General features: G+C 37.0%; 1 protein-coding gene across 2 annotated transcripts; it reads right to left on the bottom strand.

The window, feature by feature from the left end:
* Positions 1–50: 50 nt before the first annotated feature.
* Positions 51–16,657, bottom strand: TMEM230 (transmembrane protein 230). Of its 2 annotated transcripts, none has more exons than XM_003757941.4 (4): positions 16,486–16,657; positions 10,001–10,128; positions 6,736–6,858; positions 51–4,466 (listed from the first exon to the last, which is right to left on the bottom strand). In XM_003757941.4, the coding sequence occupies exons 2-4, from the start codon at positions 10,097–10,099 to the stop codon at positions 4,326–4,328; spliced, it is 363 nt and encodes a 120-aa protein (XP_003757989.1). In that variant the 5' UTR covers positions 10,100–10,128; positions 16,486–16,657; the 3' UTR covers positions 51–4,325. The 2 variants fall into 2 exon arrangements, with proteins under 2 accessions (XP_003757989.1, XP_031806487.1); XM_031950627.1 differs by lacking the exon at positions 16,486–16,657 and adding an exon at positions 15,759–15,917.
* Between the last annotated feature and the right edge of the window lie 8,105 nt (positions 16,658–24,762).

Below are 24,762 nucleotides of genomic sequence, written 5' to 3'. Positions count from 1 at the left end.
AAGAGTGATGTTAAATTGGATGGAAGTCCCTAATAACAGGTCTCTTGCCCTTGGAGATCAATAAATTTTTTTAATCAATTACTTGCATGAAGGGATAGAAAAGTTACATTTATCACATTTGAAGAATAAAGGAAATCAAAAAGCAGGACTAATATACTGGATGATTGAATCAGCATCCCAAAAGGCTGTGACAGGTGAAAACTGTGGATGAAAGTAAAAAGATTAAATCAGAAAAATAAAGCCCTTGACCCGAGTTGAAAAAAATTAACTTACAAGAATGCGTAACCTATGGCCAGGCCAGTTCATATGAAAAAAACATCATATGCTATGTTGGGGGATAGAGAATGGGCAGTGGTGAACTTCCAAACATTGTCTTCAAGCAGAGTCTAGACAACCGTTTAGAGAAGATACATCATGTTTTTGGTAAGGGTTGAAAGAGATAACTCTTGAGGTTCCTTCCAACCCTTGACTTTGTGATTCTAAATGAATTCAACATCTAAAGATTGCATGGATTAGTGTAATCCTAGAAGAATGTCTCTAATGGTTGGTGGCAAGAGATTTAAATTGAGTTCTATTTCATTCAATACTTTGATCAATGACTTAAATGACTGAGAGCCCTGAGGGGAAAAAGCTAATATACCAAATGACAAATCTACCTTTCATAGAAGCCCTCAAAGATCCTGAACAGGTTACAATCATGAGTCTAAGTTTGTCAAGATAAAATTTAATAGTGATAAGCCTATACCAAGGTATAAATACCAATAGGATGGATGAGATCTAATTAGTAATATGTAGAAAAAAATTTTTGATTCCCCCCCCCATAGATTTAGAACTAGATAAGACCTTAGAAGCATTCAAGACTTACTATCTTTATTTTATAGATAAGAAAATTGAAGTACAGGGAGGACAAATGATTAGTCCAAGATCCCATAGCTAATAAGTATCTGAGGTGGGATGTCAATTGAGTCCTTCCCCAACTCCAAATTCACTGCCTTATCTACTATGCTATGATGATTTAAACGACTTTAAACTCAGAATGATATAATAATATGACTACACTGGGGGATAATTATACAATCTTAGACTATATTAATAGAAATATAGTATTAAGAATAAGGGAATAGTACAATTATATTCTGTACTTATCAGAAATCGAGTACTGTTTATGCACAAGCCTCATATTTAGAGGAATACTGACAAACTGGCTTCCATACAGAGAGCAAGAATGAGGTCCAGAAATCAAGGAAAGATATGTTTAGCTTGGAAGTGTATAACATGAATATATGCTTAAAATATCTCAAGGATATCAGAATATGAAAGGATTTCACTTATTCTGTACAGCTTCAGAGGTGAAAATCTAGGCAGAACTGGCAGAAGTTAGAGTAGAAAATTTTGGCTCAATTTAAGGAAAACTCCCCAAACAGGCCGTTTTGTTGCTTAAACACCATCTTCCAAGTACCTCAAGCTTTGTTATAAATTGCTCTCTTTCCTGCTAAGTGTGCTACTTGTTCTTTTGCAACATTCTCTCCATTGCAAGCAATACTTTCCATTGTTCACTCTAATTCAGTGACTTCTGGATTGACTGTCCTGAACTAAGAAATGAAAATTCTTAATTCTACTGGCCAGTTTCATTTTTATTAATTTCTCTTCTTAGGTTTTATTCATCAAACAAGCATTTATTGATCACTAAAACTACTATGTCAGGACTAGAAAAGAGAAAAAGCAAGGTCTAGTTTCTCTCCACTCATTCTTGATTCACATTATCACCTTAATCAATTTGCCCCTCCTATCTCACTGGTTAACTGTTCTAATTTTCTAATATATTCACAGAAGATAGCATGAACTATCCAACTTAGCCAAATAAACATGTTTATGATTGTCACTTAACCTTTCTGGGTCTTGGTTTACTAATCTGTAAAATAACGAGTTGGACCAGACCAGAGATTAATTTTATTTGTGTCATTGACTCATTTGGCAGTCTGGCCAAACTTATGGACCCATTCTCAGAATAATGTTGTCAAACACATTCTAAATACAAAGGATTGCAAAAGAAAGCAGTTACATTAAAATAGTTATCAAAATATTAAAAATTGAGCCCAGATTAAAAATCCCTGCAAAAGAGTTTAAGTCTTTTTGTATCATTCTCTTAATACTTCCACAATTCACCTATTTTTGTCTTCCTTCACAATAAGAATTCCTTGCTCCTGTATGTATTAATATATATATAATCTCATCTGATTCTCACAAAAAAATCTTATGAAGAATTCAGGGAATCCCTCTCTTACAGATGAAACTGAGGTTCAAAGAGATTACATGACTTATCTAAGAGAGAAGTTTCAAGATCATTTTCCTCACAACAACCCTGTGAGGTAGGTAGTGCAACTATTATTACTCCAATTTTACAGATTAAAGGAACGGAGGAAATAAATAATTCAGCTACTAAGTGATGGAGCGAAGACTCAAGCCTAAGTATGTGGTGCTCTTTCCATTACACCATTGCCGCTCATCTATGCCACACCTGTTTTCAATGTATCCCTTTATGCCAAACCTTGTCCCTCTTCTCTGCATAGCCTTCATATAACATAGTCTGGTTTCAGTCTCTTCCATCACTTCAACAACCTTCCCTGAGCAGCTGTCTTACTTTCATAAAAATCAAAAGGGCCACATTTAATGTGTAAGAAAATACATTTTAATATACTTCTATGATTTTGCTATTTTCTGCTCACATGTTTTCCATTTGTTTCTTCCATTAATAGGTAAGCTCCCTGAGGACAGAAATGATGCCATCTGCTTTAGTTATAAATTGGAATAGTACCTAATGGAGTGCTTTTCACTTCGACTCAATGAAATGTTACTGATTAGGTCTTAGATGATTAATGATTAAATGCAAAAATATAATTCATTGCAGGGAAGTGTAAAAGTATGGTTATATAGTAGAATCTTGATCTGATAAGTGACTTGGTATAACCAAAAGTCAAAAAGAAAGAGGATGTATGCTATATGTGACTTATAGACTTAAATCCAACATGATAATCAATCAAGTCTATTACAATGTCCAATATAAGGCACAGCTTTTACAAATATTAAATCTAGAGCTCTGATTTTGACATTTTAATTTCTCTTAAATGTTCTCACTCCCTGTAACAATGAAATAATTAACTTATATTAGCCAAGCTCAGACTTCAAGTGATCGAGTCTGTATCATCTTTGCAATAAGAAAGCAACAATAAAAGGTACTAATAAAGCAATTTTTAAAAAAACACAACTAAATTATCAACAACCAAACCTTATTTTTCATAGGAAATAAACAATCTTGACAACTGGTAAAAAATTCAGCCCTTAAAAAATGATAAATGCATGGAACATCTTGATCTTCAGAGGACAAAATGCCCCATAGTATTGTCATCAAACCTATGAAACAGATAAGGCCTGATAAAGTATCAGCAAGATGAAAAACTGCAAAATGTAGTCTGAGACTTCCAGCATTCCTAATTTTTGTGTCACTTCAAAAAGCAAGTTAGAATCATTATGGATTCTTACTAATTTGATTACACTTAGTTCTATCAACAAATGTTCTACTGGAAGACAGTAGAAGAAATAGGTTAATGGTTTTGAGTTATTCAATTCAAATGGTTCTTCAAATAATACTACTTAACAAAATGAAGCTAAAACACATTACATATTCTATTTGACACAAACCATGTAGGTAACACTAGACTACTTCCAAAAATAAAAAGCTAAAACATAAAAATGTTCAACTTAAGATTGGGAGATTCAGTCTCTTTTCAACCAGACCATTATTTGGCCAATTCCTCACTAAATTCCTATTACTGTGTACATTTGTGTGAGTGTATATACATATATGTATATATTCACATACTAATATATACATACATATATTGAGATATAGTTATTACAGATGGTCTGTAAAAGCAGCTGCAGTAGAAAAATTCATCACCATAAAGCCAACCTGGTGATGAAGCTTAGACTGAAAAGGTCGTATCTTACAAAAATGATTTTTTGGAGCGATTCTATTACTAAATTTCCACAACTGCTTTGAACTTGTGGGTGTGAGTGTATGTGTGGAAAGCTGCCTCTTCAAAAACCTTAGCTCAGAACAGGAGGTAAAGAAAATGATGCCATATTTCTCCAATTGCAAGCTCAGTTAACATCTTTGGGATGATCCCAGAGAGCCTAGCAATGACCTTGCTAAAATAAACTAGAGCATTCTCTGACCCACAGGTATTTAAATTTCCATGGGTTCAGCTTTTCAGTGCTAAGCTTATTCCCCACAGCAACTGTTTTCTTCTGGAACAAAGTAGACTCTAGTCATCAAAATCCGGAATGTCATCGTAAGAGTAGCCCCTGTAGCCTTTGGAAGCGTAGTAGGCAATGCGCAAGTGGTAGAATCCTGGCAGGAATACCAGAATCCCAATTATCAAGACAGGAATGGCTCGGTCTGCTCCCTGGTGGTGGAAGAAGGAAAACATTAGCATTACACCAATGTCACTAAAAACTTAGGAGCAAATTTTTTTTTAAATCTTTCTGAACATCTTTTAAATACACAGAGGACACTAAAGGAAAAGTATTATTTTGTTTACAAGATAACCTTCAAATTTACGTGTTGTGATGTAGGGCAGCAACAGTAAGTGATCACTTCCAGGGAAAGCCATTTTGCCACATGATAGCTTTAAATAACATTTGATAGTTTATGACATCTGTCTTCATAGCAATAAATATAACCATTTCTATTTGACAGATAAGGAGACTAGATCCAGAAGGCAAATGATAGGACTCAAACTTAGATTTTCTTAAGGCCATCAACAAAAAATACTTTAAGGACTTCCTTTTTTCAATGCAACTTCTCTACAACTCTGTACATAGGTCTTTGAAAGCTGCTACAGTTGAAAAATTCATCACCTTGTCACCAATCCGGAACCTCAGACTAAAAAGGACTCTTGCAAAAATTGATTTATTACTTTTTCTACAACAACTTCTGAACAATTCCAAATTATCAACTATGGTTTAACCAAAAAATCCCGTTAGTTCTACTTTCACAAAATCCCTCATATATATTCCCTTCACTTTATTGAGTTAGCCACAAACTCTACTTCAGGCTTTTATCATCCCTTTCCTATAAAGAATTCTAATTATTCTTCCTGCTTCAATTCTCTCCTTATTCCAATTCATCCTCTACTTAACTGCCAATGTAATTTGCCAAAAGTGTAGATCTGACCATGTCAACCTTCTGTCCAGTAGTTTTCTATTACCTCTAGAATACAATATGAACTCTGAAATTTAAAGCCCTCATAATTTGGACATTTACCACCTTTAAAATCTTATATCATACTTCTCTTAACACACTCTTAGCTCTCCATGCTCTCTCTTTCAGATTACTTTTATCTACTCTACATATATCTTGTATGTTCATAGTTATTTGCAGGTTTTCTCCTGCATTCAGATGTATGCTTCCTTGTGAAAAGGCTCTATTTCTACCCTTCTCTGTTATCACCAGAGCAATTCTCACTAATGCTTTTTGCCTGCCTTGGCTGAATGACCTGCAGAAACAGTCTGAAAGAAACTTAGCCTATTGCTGAACTTATTGCTGCTCAGACTACCACTTCATAAAATCCCAGTTCCCTAAATCTGAAGATTTCCTTAAAAATAAAAAATTATTTTCCAAGTGTGTCCACTGTGAATCCAAAAGATATTCTAAAAGATAAAGATGGTACTTCCAGTCACCTCTGGTTTTCTATTTCTGAGGCACTACAGAAGTCCAGTAAGTGGCCTTTCACATTTCTAGGCTTCAAAACTATCACATATAAATAATTCCACATGTAAACCAAGAAATTTCAAGACCTATCACTGGACTCTCAGAAATTGTGTATATGTAAGAAGCTTTGTGAGTTCAATGGAAGAATATTAAAAACATTTGAGAAATATATTGCTTCCCCAAAATAAAGTTTTTTAAAGTTTTTTTTTTACATTTTCAATTTTATTTATTTTTTTTACATTACATTACAAACATTTACATAATACTCTTGCTTCATAAGACGCCTCTCATAACAAAATGAAAATTAAGTAAAACAACCAATACAGTGATCTTGACTGAAAGTTCATGCAATATTTCATATCTACAGCATGCTCCCATCTTACTAACTTAAAAAAGTTAACAGTAATCTATTTTCTCTTCTTCCTACCTACTACCTCGCAGGAGAGGAGGGGAAAAAAAAAAAACAACAAACCAAATATGTGTAGTCAAGCAAAAAAAAATTTCCCCAATGACTATACATATTATATCTACATAGAGAGAGCATATTTCATCATTGGTCTTCTGCAATCACGTATGGTCATCATACTGATCTGAGTTCTTACATCTTTCAAAGTTGCTTTTTTAATGTTATATAAATGGTTCTCCAAGTTCTACTCATTTCACTCTTTATGAGTTTATTATTGTTATAATACTGATGACCAAGTACAAAATGTTCTTCTGTTTCTACTCACTTCATTTGGCATCAATTGATGTCTTTCTATATCTTTTAAAATCATTTATTTTCCTCATTTCTTAAAACATAATATTCATATACTACAACTTATTTAGCCACTTCTCAACTGTTGGGTGTCCATGTAAGTTTTTTTTAAAAATAAGCCTTTTTAAATTCCCAGATAATTTTAAATATTTTTACAATACTCTCTAATTACAACGAAGGATCAGCTACACAATAAACAACTTACCCCTTTGCTGATATATCCAGCTAACAGCAGAGCACCTATGACAATAAGAAAGGTGCCAATCATAAATAGCACTATAGCAAGTGCTATTGCCTTGTAAGGGATTTTGGGAGGGCTCTTCTTAAACTAGAAGGTTGAAGGGAAAAGAAAGACATTAAAAAGGATTAGGCCTCCCGAGATAGAAAAAAAACAAACAACAAAAATACTTCCTCCCCCACCCTCCTAATGACCCTGATTACTCCTTCACAACATATTTGCCCCCCTTTCTCCAATCCAACTTTAGGGGAGAGAAAAAAAGGAAAACTGTGTTCAGAAAAAAAAAAATTAGGAAGGATTTCAAGAATATAACACTTCATTCTTGAGGCAATGGGGAAAACTCTCTAAAGCCTGAACTATTATACTAAATACTTAAAAAGGAAGTCCTGGTAAATTCTTCTTTCTAGTTCTTTATTTCATTCATAGGCTCCCAGAATTCATCTAATCCAACCTCTAAAACTTCTATTACATTTGAATTTGTTTTTACAATGCACAGAGATATCAAACACTAGGAATGAAAAAACAGACATGACATACCCTGCTCTCAACAAGCTTATAATAGTGGGTGGAGATCATATGTCCACAACTATTACACCAAAAAGACAATGAGGATTACACAAAGAAGAAAAGTGCTATGAGGATTTGAAGGGGAGATTCTTTTTGGTTTGCAGAGGTCAGGAAAAGGTAGCATCTGAGTTACTCCTTGAAATAAGGGATCTTAACCAACAAAAATGGGGAATTAATGGAGGGAAGAAGACTCTACTTCAGGCATGTTGTTGGAGATACTGTAAGCAAACACCAAAATTTTAAAAAATGATGAAAAAAAAAGAAAGAAAATAGGTCAGTTTAGCTAGAACATTATTATGTAAAGGGAAGCAATGTGAGAGAAGGCTGGAAAGGCAAGCTGGAGCTAGACTCTAGGGGGAGGAAGTGGCTGAATGCCAAGATTAGACATTCTATTTGATTCCACAAGGGATGAGAAGCTACTGAAGGTTTCTAAGCAGATAAACAGTGCATTACAGAGATTGATCAGAAAGCAAAGTAAAAAGCAGAGAAGGCACAGATCAGGGAAAGGTAAACCAGGTGGAAAGCTATTATATAATCCAAGTGAAAAGGGTCTGAGCTACAGTAGCTTCAAGAACTGAAAAGGAAGGAACTCAAAGTGGGAGATATTTTAGGATTAACAAGAAAAAGAAACTGAAAGGAAACATTAAGGAAAAGTTTGAACACAAAACATTTATTATAGTGTATTGACTATACACCAGACACTATTCTAAGTAGTAGGGACATAATGACAAAAATGAAATATCTTCTGACTTCAAAGAGCGTACACACACACACACACACACACACGTGTAACTATATAAAATATGAGGTAAATTTTGGAGGGAGGCACTAGCAGTTTGTAGAATTAGAGAAATACCTTATATAGAAGAGAACACCAAAGTTTTAAGAATGATGACATCAAGAGAAAAAGGATTATCTGCTATGAGACTAACAAATAGTAATACAGTTTTTTCTTAAGGACTTTGATATGAAACTCACTAACTCTCTAGGGTAGTCCTTTTCTTTTTTCAAGTTTTAAATAAGGGGCAGCTAGGTGGTGCAGCGGATAGAGCACCAGCCCTGAAGTCAGGAGGACCCGAGTTCAAATCTGCTCCCAGACACTTTAACACTTCTTAGCTGTGTGATCCTGGGCAAGTCACTCAACCCCAATTGCCTCCAAAAAAAAAAAAAGGTTTTAAATCACGAGATAACCATCTCATCACATCAAGCCAAAATTGATCATTCTTTAACTTTCACCCATTAGTTTCAGTTTTCTTGGGGGAAATCTCCTATTCCACATTACTTCCCTTTGAATATCTGACAGCAGCTACCATACTTCTCATAAATTTTCATTCTAGCTAAACACTGCTAGAATCAATGTTTCTACACTAATCAATCCTAATATGGCTTGTTTTCAATTCTTTCACTTTCTTGAATAGTTTCCTCTAAATACAATCCAATTTGTCAATGTCCTTTCTAAAATGTAGTAACCAGAACTGAGTCCAAAAAGTTGTTTGGCCAGGATTGTACTAGTGTTATACCAAGTTAATGCCATAAAAATATTTTTTCTTCCAAAAATAATTTTATAGTCCTTTATGATAAAACAACCAAGATCTCATAAATCACTGTGTACATTATCAGAGGTCTTCAGTATTCTGTAAAAAAGAGTCTCTGCAGGATCATGATGTCTGCATGATCAACGATTTTGGATGTTAATGAAAGGTGAAAAGATGAATGACGCAATTTGATTTTTCAGCAATTTCAACTAACATTCACTGACCACTTACTGGATAGCACACATATATTGGATAGCAGTTTCTGGTATTTGAAGCTGGCTAACATCTTTATATGTTTGGAGATGGATGACTACATCTAGCTAACATTTTCATTGTACCACAAGGCAAGTGCCTTCATAACGACCTCAATTTGTGATGAGACTTTGAGATGATTCCTAAAGTTTGAGATCAATGTTTCTGAATAGACTTTCCTGGAAGTCTCCTAGATCATTTTCAAATTTTATTTCAAATGCCAAAGTTGTATATGTATGTCTTTAAGGAACTAATCCCCATCAATTCATTTTAAATTTATAGCAAGAGGGAAGACAAACGAGCAAAGAGGCAGTAATATTGTCTTTAATAACTAACCAGCGTGGGATACAGATTGAGTAACTATTTTCTGTGTTTCTTACTATTTCCCCAAGAAAAAGAAAATAGTTTGTTTAAAAAATACTTTAATTGAAGTTTCAATGAAATTCAACATAATTTCCCTATTGAATTTTAAAGCTTCCAATTTGTACAAATACATTGTCTGATTTTATTCCAGGTATATTTCTGGGAAGCCACAAGGGAAATCGACAGAACCTGTACTATACTGGTTTGACCTAATACTCCCTAAGACTATCAACAGTTTAAGGATTCTAAGTATAGATCCTAGGATCTAACCTACAGATTTAGAGCTGGAAGGGAACTTTAAAGCTGTTTATTAAGTTAAATTCCCACATTTTATAGACATGGAGCTAAGCTTTCTAGGAGTTAATCACAAAGCTACTACCAAGTACACGAGGCCATTTCAACCCAGGTTTATGGGACTCCAAATCTAGTGCCCATAGACTCCAGCATGTTGCTTTCCTAAGTGGCCTAGATTTTTTGGGGGGTGAACATCAAGAAACTTCTCCCTGTTTACTCACCTGAAGATCAATGTAGCCATCATCTGTGCTAGAAAGCTTGGAGTACTTCACTTTACTACTGGGGATCCCAGTAGTTACATTGTTACGGGATGGCATCATAACAAAGAGACTGTTTCCTCAGCTAGAATCTGAAAATTGAGAAAATCCTTGTTGATTACAAGGAAAAGGTAATAAATCATAGAATTTTAAAGTTAGTAGATACTTAAAGAAATCATTTTTACCCAAATCATAAACCCCCCAATATCTCCAACAAGTCATCTTTTTCTGTATGAATGTTTAAAAAAATTTATTTTAAATTTAAATACAAAAAAATATATACATGGCTATATTTACAAAAGAACACAGGATTCAATATAAAAGGACAAATTTCCATTTCAAGAAAACCTATTATAATAAATACTGAACATTATTTTTAAAGCTGCTTGGCTTTTGCTTGCTCCCTTGGAGGCCTTCTTTTATCTCTTGCTGTGCAAGTTTTATTCCTTCTTCCCCTTTAATTTTCAGGTAATTCAACTATTCTTCTATTTCTCCCTGATCTGTTCTCTAAATCAATTCTTTTTCTGATGAGATGTTTCACATTCTCTTCTATTTTTTCATTCTTTAAATTTTATTTTGTTTTTCTTTGTGTTTTTGTATCTCCAGGGCTCAGCACAGTGCCATTTTCTTCCTTAAGTTTCTGATTCTCTATTTCAAGTTAGTTCACTTTCTTTTCATAATTTTTTTTTCATCTAATAAGTTGTTGTTCTAATTTTTCCTCAATTAGGGGTAGAGACAAAATGACAGAGTAGACAGGTCTTTGAGCTCTTTCTGGCGTCCCTTGTTAATTTACACCAAATCAAGCATGTGACTTTTTTTTGGAGTGACAAAACTCACAAATATTTGGAGTGTAATAAATTTCCAACAGAAGATATTTTGGAAGAACTTCAGAAAAGGTCTGTTTTAATCAGGCCCAGGGAAGGTGACCTAGCGCAGTCCCAGTGCAAGGACCCAAGGTAGTGTAGTGTCTGCAGGCCAAGGTATTTATCGGGGGGGTGAGGGGTGGGAGTGGGGGTTTCTTGGCCAAAATACAGCAGCCTTGGCTACTCCCTCAGTTCAGAAACCAGTGGATCAGCAGATTAGCTGTGAGACATCCAATGTAAAAACAAAAGGCAAACAGTGAGGCTCTAAACTCCAGAATAACACAGGGCTTGGCCATGCTCCCAAGCACAGGAAGCAAGTTAGCAGCACCAGTCCAGAGCAGTGTGAAGTTGCTGTTATTTATAGAAGAAGTCTGGGACAATCTTCCCTTTGACCTAAGAGCAGACCTCAACCTTTAAAAAATGAATAAAAAAAGCAAAAAGAACTCTGACCATAGATAGTTTTTATGGAGAAAAAGAACAACAGACCTCAAAACACTGAGGACACTAAAAGCAAATCATTTCCAGATGAAGCGTCAAAGGGGTGATAAGAGTTGGTTCCCATCTCACAAAGCTCTCTTGGAAGAATTCAAAAAGGATCTTAAAAACATGTAACTCCTTAGAAAATAGGTGTGACAAAATGGAAAAAGAAAACAGCTCCTTGAAAAACAGAATTTGTGAAATGGAAAAAAAAAATTCATTTAATAAAACAACTCATTTGAAAATTCAATTGGCCAAATGCAAAAGGAGCTAAAAAAGCTAACTGAAGAAAATAATTCACTAATTTTTCCTCAATCTTTTATTTGATTTGATTTTTAATCTTTTTGATTTAAAGTCCTTTTGAAGTTCTTCCAAGAACTCTTTTTGCTCTTGGGACCATTTCAAGTTTCTCATCCACTATCTCCTTCTCTCCTGCAGCCCAGGACTCCTCAGTCCTGAAAGGTTCTTCAAACTTGTTCTATTCTGCCATCAAACACCAACAAGTCTCTCAAATCCCCACACAGTCCATGAGATGAAAGTTTCTAAGGCTAAGGCTGCCTTTCAACTCCACTGCTCCAAGTTTCACTGTTGCTTTTAAAGAGCATTACAGTAGAAAACCCTGCACAGCATGGATTTTGGTCCTAGGTTCTCTCTCAGCCTGAATAACCACTCTGGTGAAATGATTTCTTGGGACCATGAAATTTATTAAGAGTGGTAAGAGACTTTAGAAATGGTTTAGTCCCACCTGTCATTTTATTGATAATGAAATGGAAGGCCCAGAGATGTAAAGTAAAACTTACCCAGAGTTACTCAGGTAAGGAAATGGCAGAGCTGGGGTTTCAGTCTGTGTCCTGACTCTTAACGCCAGAACTCCTTTTGCTTTCTTATATGTGTGATGAAAGGGATGCCCTAGAAGAGTTTTACTATTCCAGCCTTAACATTCAATGAATGTGAAATGCATTGATTGCTTAGGTATTGTCATGTAAATTTGTTTTCAGTTTTGTTATTGTATAGAGATGGTAGGAGTCTATTCTCTTAATACATTTACTGTAGCTAATGTAACCTAGTCTTTCTGGAAAATAAGAGGTCTTTTGAAAAAAGTCTTTCTTGCTATCCTTTTGGACAGGTTTGAAAGGGAATGTGATAACTGTTTTGAAATAACTGAAGGACTCTCACTGAAAAAAGAATGAGGTCATTTCTGCTTGGCTTCAGGGGCAGAACTTATACCATTGTCTTAAAATTATAGAAATTCAATATAAAAGAAAACTTTCTAACAAGTATCAAAAAATTAGGCTGTGTTGGGAAGCAGTTGGAGCTTGGAGTACAGAGTCAGTAAGCAAAGTCTGGAAAATAACATTGGAAAAGATTCTAGGAAATTGGTGGAATAGGTCAAAAAACTTTTGGCTCTCCAAATTTCCACCACAAAAAAAGATAGAGCTTTGCTACAGAGGAAATAAATAAATACAGGGGAAATTTTTTTTTTTAAATTGGATGTAGCAGTTGTCATCCTAAGACAACTTGAAAAGACCCCCAGAAAGACCTTATCCCTTGCTTTGGAGGGCTTGAATGAAGTGCAAGCACCTTCAGGCCAACTCTTTAAATTAACAGAGAAACTTAGAGTAGTAGAGTTGAAAGGCAGCCTCAGCCTTAGAAACTTTCATCTCATGGACTGTGTGGGGTGGTTTGATGGCTGAATAGGGCAAGTTTGAAGAATTTTGGTGCATTTAAAGCAAACATGAGACTAATAGTCTAACTTTTTAAAAAATTATTTCCATATTCTAGGAAAAAAAATTAAAGTAGGTTGGATAGAGAACACAGGTATATTCCCAATTATTTCTGTTATTATGTATTAAACTAAATATTTACATAAGACTTAGGATATTAGCAGATTCTTTATACCAGTAATTCTACAATTAATTCTATCTTTGAAAAATACCTCTGAATGACAGTTCCAAGAAAGGCTTCTGCTGGTCACAATGCTTTGGAGACTACAGATTGTGAATGAATGAGAAGGTAAGGTTATGTTGGCAAAAGATACCCTTCTCAAACTCTGGTGCATATTCACCAAGGATTACTGGAACAATAGGATCAAACTAAGGTTTCACTACAGATATTATGTTCTCTTAGGAACCAGAATTCCAAATAGCACAGCTCTAAAACATTTCACTTGAAACTCAAAGAAAACTAGGGATTCTCAGAGGCAGAAATAAGAAAAGAGTATATTTCTAGCACTAGGGGGTTAACTAAAAGCCTGTAATAGGTTCTTCACAGGATTGTTGTGGTAATGTGTGTAAAGAACTTCGTAAAATTTAAGGCATTCCACTGTTACCATAGTTATGTTTAATTTTATAACTCTCGAAGCAATTTAATGGAATACTACCACTTAAGAATCAAAACTACAAAGTGACCCAAGAAGTAATGAAAAGAATTATAATAATGTAAGCAAGCAGTGATCAACTACATGGAAAAAGTACCACAGATGATACTTTCAAAGATACACAGATATATAGCCATATACACACACATATATATTTATGAAACCATAAAAAGAAGTGGGTTAGCCATATGTAGCAATTCAATTCAATAAACAACATTAAGTACTTACCATGTGCCAAAAACTATGCTAAGAAATGGAAATAAAAATAAGAGTCCCTGCTCTCAAGAAGTTGACAATCTAATAGAGAAAAAAAATACAAATGGAAACTAGAAGACTAGGGGTGAATACCAAGGGATATCTTGTTCAATGAAGTGCAAACCAAGCCAAGATGCAAATGAAAAGTGGAGAGAGTGAGCTGCAAAGTCCAAATCCTACTTTATTTAAAGGAAAGCTTTAGTGTTGAATGCTCCACTCCCCTAGTCCTACAATAATAGGGGAGAAGAGGCTGAAGGAGTTGAGAAGGTTTTGAGTACACAGTGTTGAATTTGTTGCATGGTGATTGATATTTCTAGTGATCAGCTTATCCTGGGAGGGGGGGTCTCATTTTCTGAGAACATGGCCCAAAATAAAGCCTTGGGGAACATTTACAGTTAGAGGGCATAACATGAAGAGCCAGTAAAGAAGACTGAAAATACACTGTCATACAGGCAGATGAACAAAGAGAGAGCAATGTCATGAAAACTCAAAAGAGAAATCTTTAATAGGAAATACTGCAAATAAAGAAGGATAAAGGTGAAAAAAAATTAGACCCAGCAATAAAAACATCAATGGCAACCTTGGAGAGAGCATGTTCATTTGAATGAAGTCAAAAACATCCAGCAGAGGTTTTAAAAGACAGTAAGAGAAGAGAAAGCATACAGTTTTTTCAAGTTGAATAGAAGGATCAGTAAAGGACAAAATAATTAGTGGGGTCAGCAGATAAGTAGCAGAACAGTAAATAGGGGAGACTCAGGCTTATTATGCAGAAGTGAAAGGATCAGAACATAATGTGAAGATGCGAAGAAATAAAACATGACATTGGGTGCAATTTGCTAGAGAAAAATGCAAGGGGAGCATCAAGGGTACAAACTGTTAGGTGGCTCAGTAGATAAAATGCCAGGTCTAAAGTCAGAAAGACTCATCTTCCCGAGTTCAAATCCAGTCTCACACACTTATTAGCTATGTGACAGCGAGGCAAGTGATTTAACCACACTTGCCTCAGTTGGTCATCTGTAAAATGAGCTGGAGAAGAAAATGACAAACCTCTCCAATATCTCACCCAAGACAACACCAAAATGGGGTCACAGAGTCTGGAAAGACACAACAACAACAAAAAAAAGGATCGGGGTAAATTTGTGTTTTTTGTTTTTTAAAAAGGTCATCTTTTTAAAAGCAAAAGGGACAGTAAGATATATCAAGGTGATATGACTTAAGGACAAAAGAGGGAGCTCTTGATTTTCCAGCAGAGAAAGTAAAGGAGAAGTTTTGGAACAGAGCTATTTATAGTGAGATAAATCAATTAGGGAGAAAAAGAATCGATTTTCATCATTGATCTATCCAATCTTAACAATTTTGGAAAAGCTTTTACCCCTTTTTTCTAAGATAGAAGAAAAAATCCATTTGGAGATTACAAAAACAAGGTTCTAGAAAATGATGAGAGACTGAGCATAATGGAATGGAAAGGGTATTGGATTTCAAGTCAGATGTACTGGGTGTGACACCTGCCTTTTGTTTTCTATGCCTCCAAACTAATCATCTCATCTCCCTGCGCCAAGACTTATCTGTAAAATGGCAGGGAGACCCTCCCAGCTCTAAAGCCTAATCCATTACCAAGGGGTTAGTGGCTGCCACACCATCACCACTCCGATGTATAAACACGCATATTGCAGGATCTTACACCCAGACCCTGAATGAACGCACATCTAGGTACCACTTACGCTTCACTCTATCCATATAACCATCTTACCCAAGACAGCTGCCCCCATCTCATGTCGCAATATATAGCACTTAAGAATCGATAGGTCAAATCTAAAATCCCACTGGAGCCTGTGGACAGATGGCATCGGAGGCTTAAGACCGGGGTTCAATGTGACCTTTGACCCTAGTGTGATAAAACTGAGCTAGTCAACCTCAGTTTCCTCCTGCATCCCCTCAAGAGATGGGCTGGCTGGCTGGCTTCCGGGGTCTTCCCTTTATTTATTGGGAAGTGCTCCTCCAGCTGAAGTCCCTCTACGATCCGGGTCCTGGCGGGCGGAGGCGACCGAGCGGTTCGAGGCCGCGGCCAACGGTCCAGGAGGATCCCGGGGGCGTAAATGGGACCGCGAGCCTGCGGTTCGCCGGTCCCGCTTCCCGGACCTGAACAAGGGGCGCGGGGAAAGCGGAGAGCGCAGCGCCCGTAGGGACGACCTCGCAGCTCGCCCACGGTCGCCACGGAGGCCTCGTCCGTACGCCCCGCTCCGGCCCCCGCGCGGGATTACCCTCCGTCCGAAGGGAGCCCCGCCCGGATCCCGCCGGCACTGCCAGTCCGGCTCGGGCTTCTCTCCCAGAAACCTCCCAGCACGGTTCCGGCCCCGGCTTTTCTCCAGGGCTCCGCCTCTTGCACGCCAGCGTTCCAGCCTGGGAGCCTCAGCCAAATCGAGGGCCCCGCAGGCTACGAACCCGGATAGCCCGAGGAGCTTAGCTCCAGGCCTTACCTCCTGCTCAGGGCCATCTCTGTTTCCTTAAGCCCGGCAGAACGGCGCCCGAGCAAGCGGCCAACGCTACGTCCCACGGAGAACGAACGAGGAACCGCCGGCTGCAGGAAGCGGGATTAGTTCTCCCGGAGCCTAACTTCCTCTCCCCGGCTCGCCGGAGCGTCCGGGCCTTCGCCTCCATATAAAGCGTCTCCTGATTGGTCCGAAAGAGGGAAGGGGCGTGTCCGATTGGCTCCTAGGTTTGTTTATCTCTGTGAGGACTTGGGCGCCGCACAGCGGGAGAATTGGGGCGGGCTGGAGGCGGGGTGGGGCGGAGCCGGGGTCGGGAGGAGGTGGGGCGTTGCGTCTTCGAAGGTAAAAGCAAGGCGGGGGGCGGTGCTTAGAACTTTGAACTTAGATTGTCAGAGGTGGGAGGGACCTGCAAACACAAGGTTAGGTGTGGAAAGGATGTGAAAACGTGGGATGTCAGAACTGGGAAGAAACTTAGAACATGGACTGGAATATGAAATCTGGAAATGATTTTAAAACACGGAATGTCAGAAGTGGGAGGGACCTCAACTGAAAGATTTTAGAACCTGTAAAATCAGGACTGTGAAGTCCCTAGAAAATAGAACAAAGTAAAAAAAAAGTATCCAAAATTAAAAGGAAAACAGAAAATTGAAGGAATGTAGTTTTTTTTTAAATTATTATTAAAGCTTTTTCCTTTTCAAAACATATGCATGGGTAATTTTTCAACAATGACCCTTGAAAAACCTTGTATTCCAATTTTCCCCCTTTTCCCTCCACCCCCCCAGATGGCAAGTAATCCAATATATGTTAAATATGATAAAAAATATATGTTAATCCAGTGTATGCACACATATTTATACAATTATCTTGCTGCACAAGAAAAATCAGATCAAAAAGGAAAAAATATTAGAAAGAAAATAAAATGCAAGGAAATCACAACAAAAAGAGTGAAAAGGCTATGTTTGATGATGCTCATTTTCCACTGTCTTCATCACAAGATCATTGCAATTTACCTGAATCATCTCCTCATTTAAAAAAAAGCCATGTCCATCAGAACTGATCTTCATATAATCTTGTTGTTGCCCCGTACAATGGCCTGCTGGTTCTGCTTATTTCACTTAGCATCAGTTCATGTAAGTCTCTCTAGGCCCCTCTGAAATTATCCTGCTGATTGTAATTAATATAATATTAATATAATATTCCATAACATTCATATACCATCACTTATTCGGCCATTCTCCAACTGATGGGCATCCGCTCAGTTTCCAGTTTCTTACTATTACAAAAAGGGCTGCCGCAAACAGCATAGATAGTGCCTGAAGTCAGGCTTTGTGCTACTCCGACTAAAGAGTTATCTCCCCACTGACAGGAGCCCACGGAGTGGGACAGAGAGAGTTGGAGAGAGAGCATTCAGAGAAGACCCCTCACACTTGGGATATGTGGGCAGGGGGAAATGGTTTAAGAAGTATGGGAGAAAACAATTGACTTGGAGAGAGTATGATCAGTTTTCCCTAACTTCCCTGAAGATTGAGAATTCCAGGCAGAATGGAGACAATTTTAAATGCTTCAGCCACAGTTTGGGTTATCTGTGACATGAAAGCTGGACCATATTAACTCTGTAAAGAACTGGACAGGCCAAAATGAGATATGATCTCTTTTATAGAGATTTTGCTGTTTTTGTGCTGTCCCGGCTCTTTCTCCCGAAGAATTTTCTCTGCATTGGGAATAAAAACATGCTTATTTTGAGAGATACAACAGCAGCTGAGAAATCTAATCACAGGGATTTGACATCTAATTTGGCTTTCTGATTGGATACAATAAAAGTAGGATTTCTAGAGAGCTCCACCTAGTTGGTACTGTATAAAAAAATTTTATTGGATGAAAGATCTACTTGGGATTAGAAGTAGCATGAGTATAGGAACCAAGCAAAAAGAGTAGCCAAGATCCCCATGAAGAAGACTACTTTGGGGAAAAATAATTTTCAGAAAGGGGTTTCTTAGCAGGATAATTGAGGCATTTAATTCTTCCTTAAGAGGTATCTCAGAATAATCACCTATCAGAAAGCAGGGTATTGAAATAGGAAGATTAGCCCAAACCTCTACATGAGGCATATGTATAAAATCTCTCAGCCAATCTTTTCCTCGACAGGTAATCTGCCAGTCTTTTCCCAAACAAGTATTCCTCCTCTGAACAAGTTTTAGCGGGGGGGGGGGGGGGGGGGGGGGGGGGGGCCCCCCCCCGAGGGGGGCTCTCTCTCCAAGTGTGGGGATAGCTGCCCCTCGCTCGAATTTGGTGGTCCCTGGTCCTAGAGGGTGGTTGCCTCCTGGTGTGCTAAATGACCTGAGAAGGGAAGACTTAGTGAAACAGAAACAAAACAGGAAAAGACTCCTATTGTACAAGTCCCCCTGCCAGGTGAGTGGAGCAGTCACATAAGATGTACAACCCACAGGTGAGCTGAACAGGGACCTGGGGTTACTAGAGAGAGTGATCCAGCAGAAAGGGGCAGCGCCCAGTAAGTCAGGGCTCTGGGATTGTGAGAGTCCTTGCTAAATTAAGTCAGAGTCTAAATCTGAGACACTGGTAGACAACCCTTAAATCTGAGACACTGGTAGACAACCCTTTGGGGAATAAAAACTTTAGAATTAGGGCAAAATTCCCTAAAAATAAAGGGAGAGAGAAAAAAGTGATAAAATGTTGTTGTTCTACATGGGGAAGATGATCCCAGGGCTAATTGGGTATGTCATACTTAAACCTGTATTTAAAAGCTGTAGAGAGGAGATTTCTGTGTGTATCTGTCTGTGAATGTCTGCTTTTCACTCTGTGTTCTGTGTTAAAAGTTAATAAGCTTGTGAAAAATAAGAATTCAGCCTCTGTGTTCCTGGCTTGTAGAAATACCTGGCTGAATTGCTGGAATTCATTCAGAGTAATAATTCTTTCAGAGTTGCTTAGCCATCTTCTGCTACTACCTTGAAACTTAAGATTTTTCCTGGCTTACAAAAGAAAAGAGGGTTGTGTGAATTAGGAAAACAATTAGAAATTCTGCTTGAATGGAATATCTAGCTAGATTTTAGGGAATCTCACAAACTAAAGTACTGGTTAATCATTTTAAATTAGTTTTTAAATAGGTATATATGTTAAACTGGAAACTTAATTGATTATGATAAAGATCGGTTCTGTTTTACCTGAACTGCTTATTAGTGGTGTTCCTTCTGAGATTGTTGAACCCAGATTTGGTTTGTTATCAAGTACTCTGAAGGTTATTAGAATATAAACTGAAAAACTAACAGAAGGTAGAAAATGTTTAAAAAATTATTGTTATCAGTTTTAGTAACTCAGTAAAAGTAATTTAAAAGATTGTTATCAGTTTTACTAACTCAGTAAAAGTAATTTAAAAGATTGTTATCAGTTTTACTAACTCAGTAAAAGTAATTTAAAAGATTGTTATCAGTTTTACAAGTCAGTAAAAGTAATTTAAAAGATTAGTATTTCCATCATTGCTTGTGAATTAGGAGGAAATTACATCTGACCATTTGGCTGTTACTTATGAAAATTCTAAGATTATTCATTATGTTAAAACCTATACTTGAAAGTACTGTGTGTGTATAAGAGTAAAAAGGAGGGGATATAGTAGTTACTGGAGTGGAGAGATCTTCACTCTAAATTAGTCAGAGTTTCAGGATAGAAGTCACTTCTGTATATAGAATAGATGTAAATCCCAGAGGTGGGAAATAACTTGTCAGGCAGAGGCTGAATTATACAATTGGTATTATAATTAACGGCGTGGAACTATCAGATTTAAAATGCACCCTCTTTTGGAAGAAAATATGAATGGCAGAAATAGGGGAGACTTAAAAGTTCTCCCCCCCCCCAAAAAAAAAAAAGTTCTCAAAATCAATCTGAAAAATCCAGAGTGTGGTGTGTGTGTTAAACAATACCCTATATAATTTGGATTACTGATTGAAATAATAAAGGGATGTGTGAAGGATGGACTATTAAAACTTTGTATGTTGCCTTTCAGTTTTCCTATTTTGTCCCTTAAGAAATCAGATGAGACTTATGAATTAATCTAAGGTGCTGGGGCAGTAAACAATTTAGTGATATGTTAGAGAGCGTCAGATGAGAATAAGGGAGCCTGCTCCAAAATATTCAAGTTAGATTTTACTGAAAAGACACTAGTGGGAAAACTGAAGTATTTATTGGTTATAGTGGACCATTTGATAGGACAAGTGGGCTCTTTCCCCTGAGCTCTACTACTTTGAGAGGTTAGTAGAATAACCTTGGAATAAATTATATCTAGGTATGGATAGCTAGAGACCACTGAATTCTGATAATGGAACATACTTTCCTTCTAAGGTTTTATAAGAAATAAAGAAAGTGAAGGCTGCAAATTGAGTCTTATCTACCCTTATCAGGGAAAGTGAAAAGAATGAATCAAGTTTTCAAGAAACATTACTAAATTGATGTTAAATATTAAATTGCTTTGGACCAAATGTTTGCTTATTGCCTTATTAAAGTATTGGAACTGTCCCCAGAAGAGATCTGGGGCTTTCCCCATTTGAGATAGAGGAAAAAGGGAAATACTTTTCTTTGAAACAAAGAATAAGGTTTTTAATAATTGTATACTGGCCACGTTCTTATCCTTTTCAGCCCTTGGGAAACAAGAACTGTTGGCCTAGACAACACCTTTGGAGTTTTTATAATTACAGGAGACTAGGTGCCTTTTAAATACTGGAAGGCTCAGAGTGTGAAGGACCTTATCAGATGTTACTGATGACTGAGACCAGGGGCTGAGAAGAGATGGACTCTACAGCAAGGTTAAAGGAACTGTGGAGAAACTTCAAGAATGGACTTTTAAGGACAATTTATAACCTGTAAAAATTTGACTTTGCACCAAGGCAATTAAAACTGTTTTTTTTTTTTTTTGGTGGGGGAGGGAGGTATATCAAAGATCACATCCCACAGAAAAATCCTAAGAATAGTTGGAGTGAACAGGTAGGAACATCAAGCTCAAGGCTCCTCCTCTAGGAGCCTTGTAGAAAATTACTATGTTTCTTGAAACAGCCCTGGGGAAAATTTATTTAGGTTTTATAGTCTACAAACAAGGAATGAGTTTATTGATAATCTACTGGTTTGTTATATTAAACATTTCTAATGTTTACCTTTTACACCAGAATGAGTTTTTGCTATAAAGAAAATGGATCAAAGATGTTAAGTGAAATTATTTATGTATGTGAAGTTTAGCAAACTTTGTTTTAATTGGTTGTATTGAATCATCTTAAAGTTGTACCCATTATTTAAAGGAATTCTGAGAATAATTTATGCCTTTGTCACTTTGAACATTTTTCTGCTATAGAAAATATGCATTTTAGAATTTTTCCATATATTGAGCATTTTAAAAACAAAATGATTTGTGTAATGTTAAAGTTAAAACCATCTATGTAGATATGTAAGATAATTTGTGAACTTTCTAGGATGAATCTCTTACTGTTATCATTGTAAGATCATAGTCAATATTTATTTAGGATATGTGATCCTTGAGAGCTAAATTCATCTGAAGCTTTGATTAATGAGATTTGCTATTTCAGATAAAATCTCCTCAGACTGTAGGTGATATTATTTGGAGTTTTAAATTCAGGTATGATTGTCTGATGGATTATCAAGTCAGTGGTCCACCATCTAAAAGGAATATGCCACAAGCTATCCAGAATAATGTAATACTGAATTGTTACAGGTGGAAGTTAGTATCTGAACAAGAGTTGGGAGGACGACCTTGGCCTCTGCTTAAGGTGGGATCCTCCTGACTCAGTTCCCCAGTGGTGTCTTTTGAAAAAGAACCTACCTGATTATTCCTGAGTCTGGCTCTAAGGTGGAATTGTTGCTACATGGTGAATTGAAAAATGTGACAATTACTTGCAGTCAAACTGATCTAAGAATACTTTATCTTGTATCATGTATGAGATCTTAGGCTGAGGCCTGAAGGACCACTTTTCATGCTATTTAAATCATGTCCCTGTTTTTTCCTTTTATGGCAAATTTCTATAATCAGAGCAAATGGTCAGTAGAAGCCATGAGCACAATTCAAGTGAAATCTGAAAATTATGTGGGCATCATACCCTAAAGTAGATACAAGAGAATTCAGCCTAGTCATCTAGCTGTTGCTAGGTTCATGTCTGTCTGCTTCTTTTAACATTTCTGTGGTTGCTGACTTTTGTGATAAAGATCTTTATTTGTGAAAGATAATCTACTCTGATTACTGGGGATGTAGCTGGTTGGGAAGACAGGTGGCCCTGCTACCTGAGCCCAGGATGGGAGCTGGGGTTATAGAACTCCAATCAATAGGAAGGAGATGTCTGTGGAAAGCTTTCCTCATAGCACTCAGGGGGATCCTCCTATATCCAGTCTGTATTGTCCAAGATGATTAGAATGAAGGGCCAAGCTGGAGGATCTGTCAAGTTAAGGATTCTTAGAGGTCAAAGGTGTAGAAGAAAGACTCGGCCCTGAAGAGGAGGAGACTGATAATGAAGAAGCAAATGAACTATATAAGCAATGGTGTGAGAAGTCTTCCCAGAGTTAGAATGCAAGAGGAGGGATTGAGTAGGATAGGTGAAGACTTCTCAGTCACTACGATAAATTTGTTCAAGCCCCAAGCCCCAGATTCATTTACCAAAAATCATCTGATTAGAAACAAGAAGTCCAAATCCCCCTCCCCTGAATGCTATTGTGAGACTCTGCCACATCAGCAGGAGTTACCCCAAATGAGGTTGTGGGTGCTTTTATGATTTTGAATTGGTTAATTTCTGTTTCCTTATTCTTTGTGTCTGGGATATTTCAGGTTGTGAGCCTGCCCCCCCACTCACTGGGATTGGAAGCCAGGGGTGGGTGGGAGATCTCTGAGTCAGGGATATAAAATTTGGTGTTCTGTAAGGGAGAGGGAGACACTTTCTTGAGAGATTGTAATAAAATTCCTTTCTGCTTCTATCTTGAGAAATCTTGATTTATTGTAGGCAATGGTCTTTGTCCCACACAGAAGCTTGCCTGAGGGTTTGTAAAACCAGCCTGAGGAGGAAAAAGTATATCCCCTCTCTTATGCAAGGGCCTGTTATAAGATGATATATAAGAACTGGAGAACTGGAGGAGTAAAAAGGCCAAGATAATAGATTGACCAGCAGCCACTCTTGTGGCTGCATCAGCAAGCCAATTTCCTACAAATTGGTCTGTGCACATCAAATAAATTATTTATAAGAAAACATGGTTTTGCCACAGGACACACAGTACAAACAGATGTTATTCCCACATTATAAATAAACTTAAATAAAATTGACTTTGCCATTGATGTAACATAAAATATTCCATAAGTTACATCTCTCTAAGAAAACTGATTGCATTGAAATTCTTTTCTCTTAACTACACTGAAGATGTTTTAGATTTAGCTTCAACATCAATAAAATAACAGCTGACTCCCACAAACAGTTGGATCAATTGCTCTTATATCCTTTTGAAACCTTTAAGGATCTTCTTTCATACAGAAACAAACATTTAGTAATAGATAGGTAACTACCCCAAATACTCCTTTTCCTTTTCAGATTGAAAATAGCAAGATTTTACATACTTGTCATGTGCTCATGGCTTCTTACTGACCACTTGGTCTGAATATAGAAATTTGCTATAAGAAGAAAAAGTAAGGATGTGATTGTGATAGAAAGCATCTTTATCTCCATTTGATTTCATATATGAATCACAACTAACAACCAAAAATGCATTTGCAATTCCACCCCATAACCACACTTGGGAATAATTACATGGGGAACATTCCTATTCAAAGGGACATAATTGGGAAACTGAGCCAGAAGGAGCTTACCCTAAGAAAAAATTAAAGCTGTGCTCCAGTGCTTTTGCTCAAATACAGACTTCCATCTATAAAAGTTCAGCATCACATTCTCTCTGAGTAGATAGGACATTTCTCTTGAATGATGTATTAATTTAATGCTCTGTCAGACAAGCATCTCTGAATTCAGTTCTTAAAACACTAAGTTAAAATCCCAAGAAATTTCATGTCAAACAGCAAGTTTCACGTATAGCAAGTAATCACAATTTTAGATAGGTTCAGTTCTCAAGGATCACATATCCTAAACAACAAGTAATGAATTAGCAGTAGTGAGAGATTAATCACATAAATTCACAAGGTATCTTGATATCCAAGGAGATGATTTTAACTTCAACATTACATGAATGATATTGCCTTTAAGATGCTCAATAACCAACAACCAA

This window comes from Sarcophilus harrisii, chromosome 2 (assembly GCF_902635505.1).
Source record: "Sarcophilus harrisii chromosome 2, mSarHar1.11, whole genome shotgun sequence".
Lineage (NCBI taxonomy): Eukaryota > Metazoa > Chordata > Mammalia > Dasyuromorphia > Dasyuridae > Sarcophilus > Sarcophilus harrisii.
Note: the sequence above shows the minus strand (reverse complement) of the source record. Positions and strands in the feature narration are given on the sequence as shown.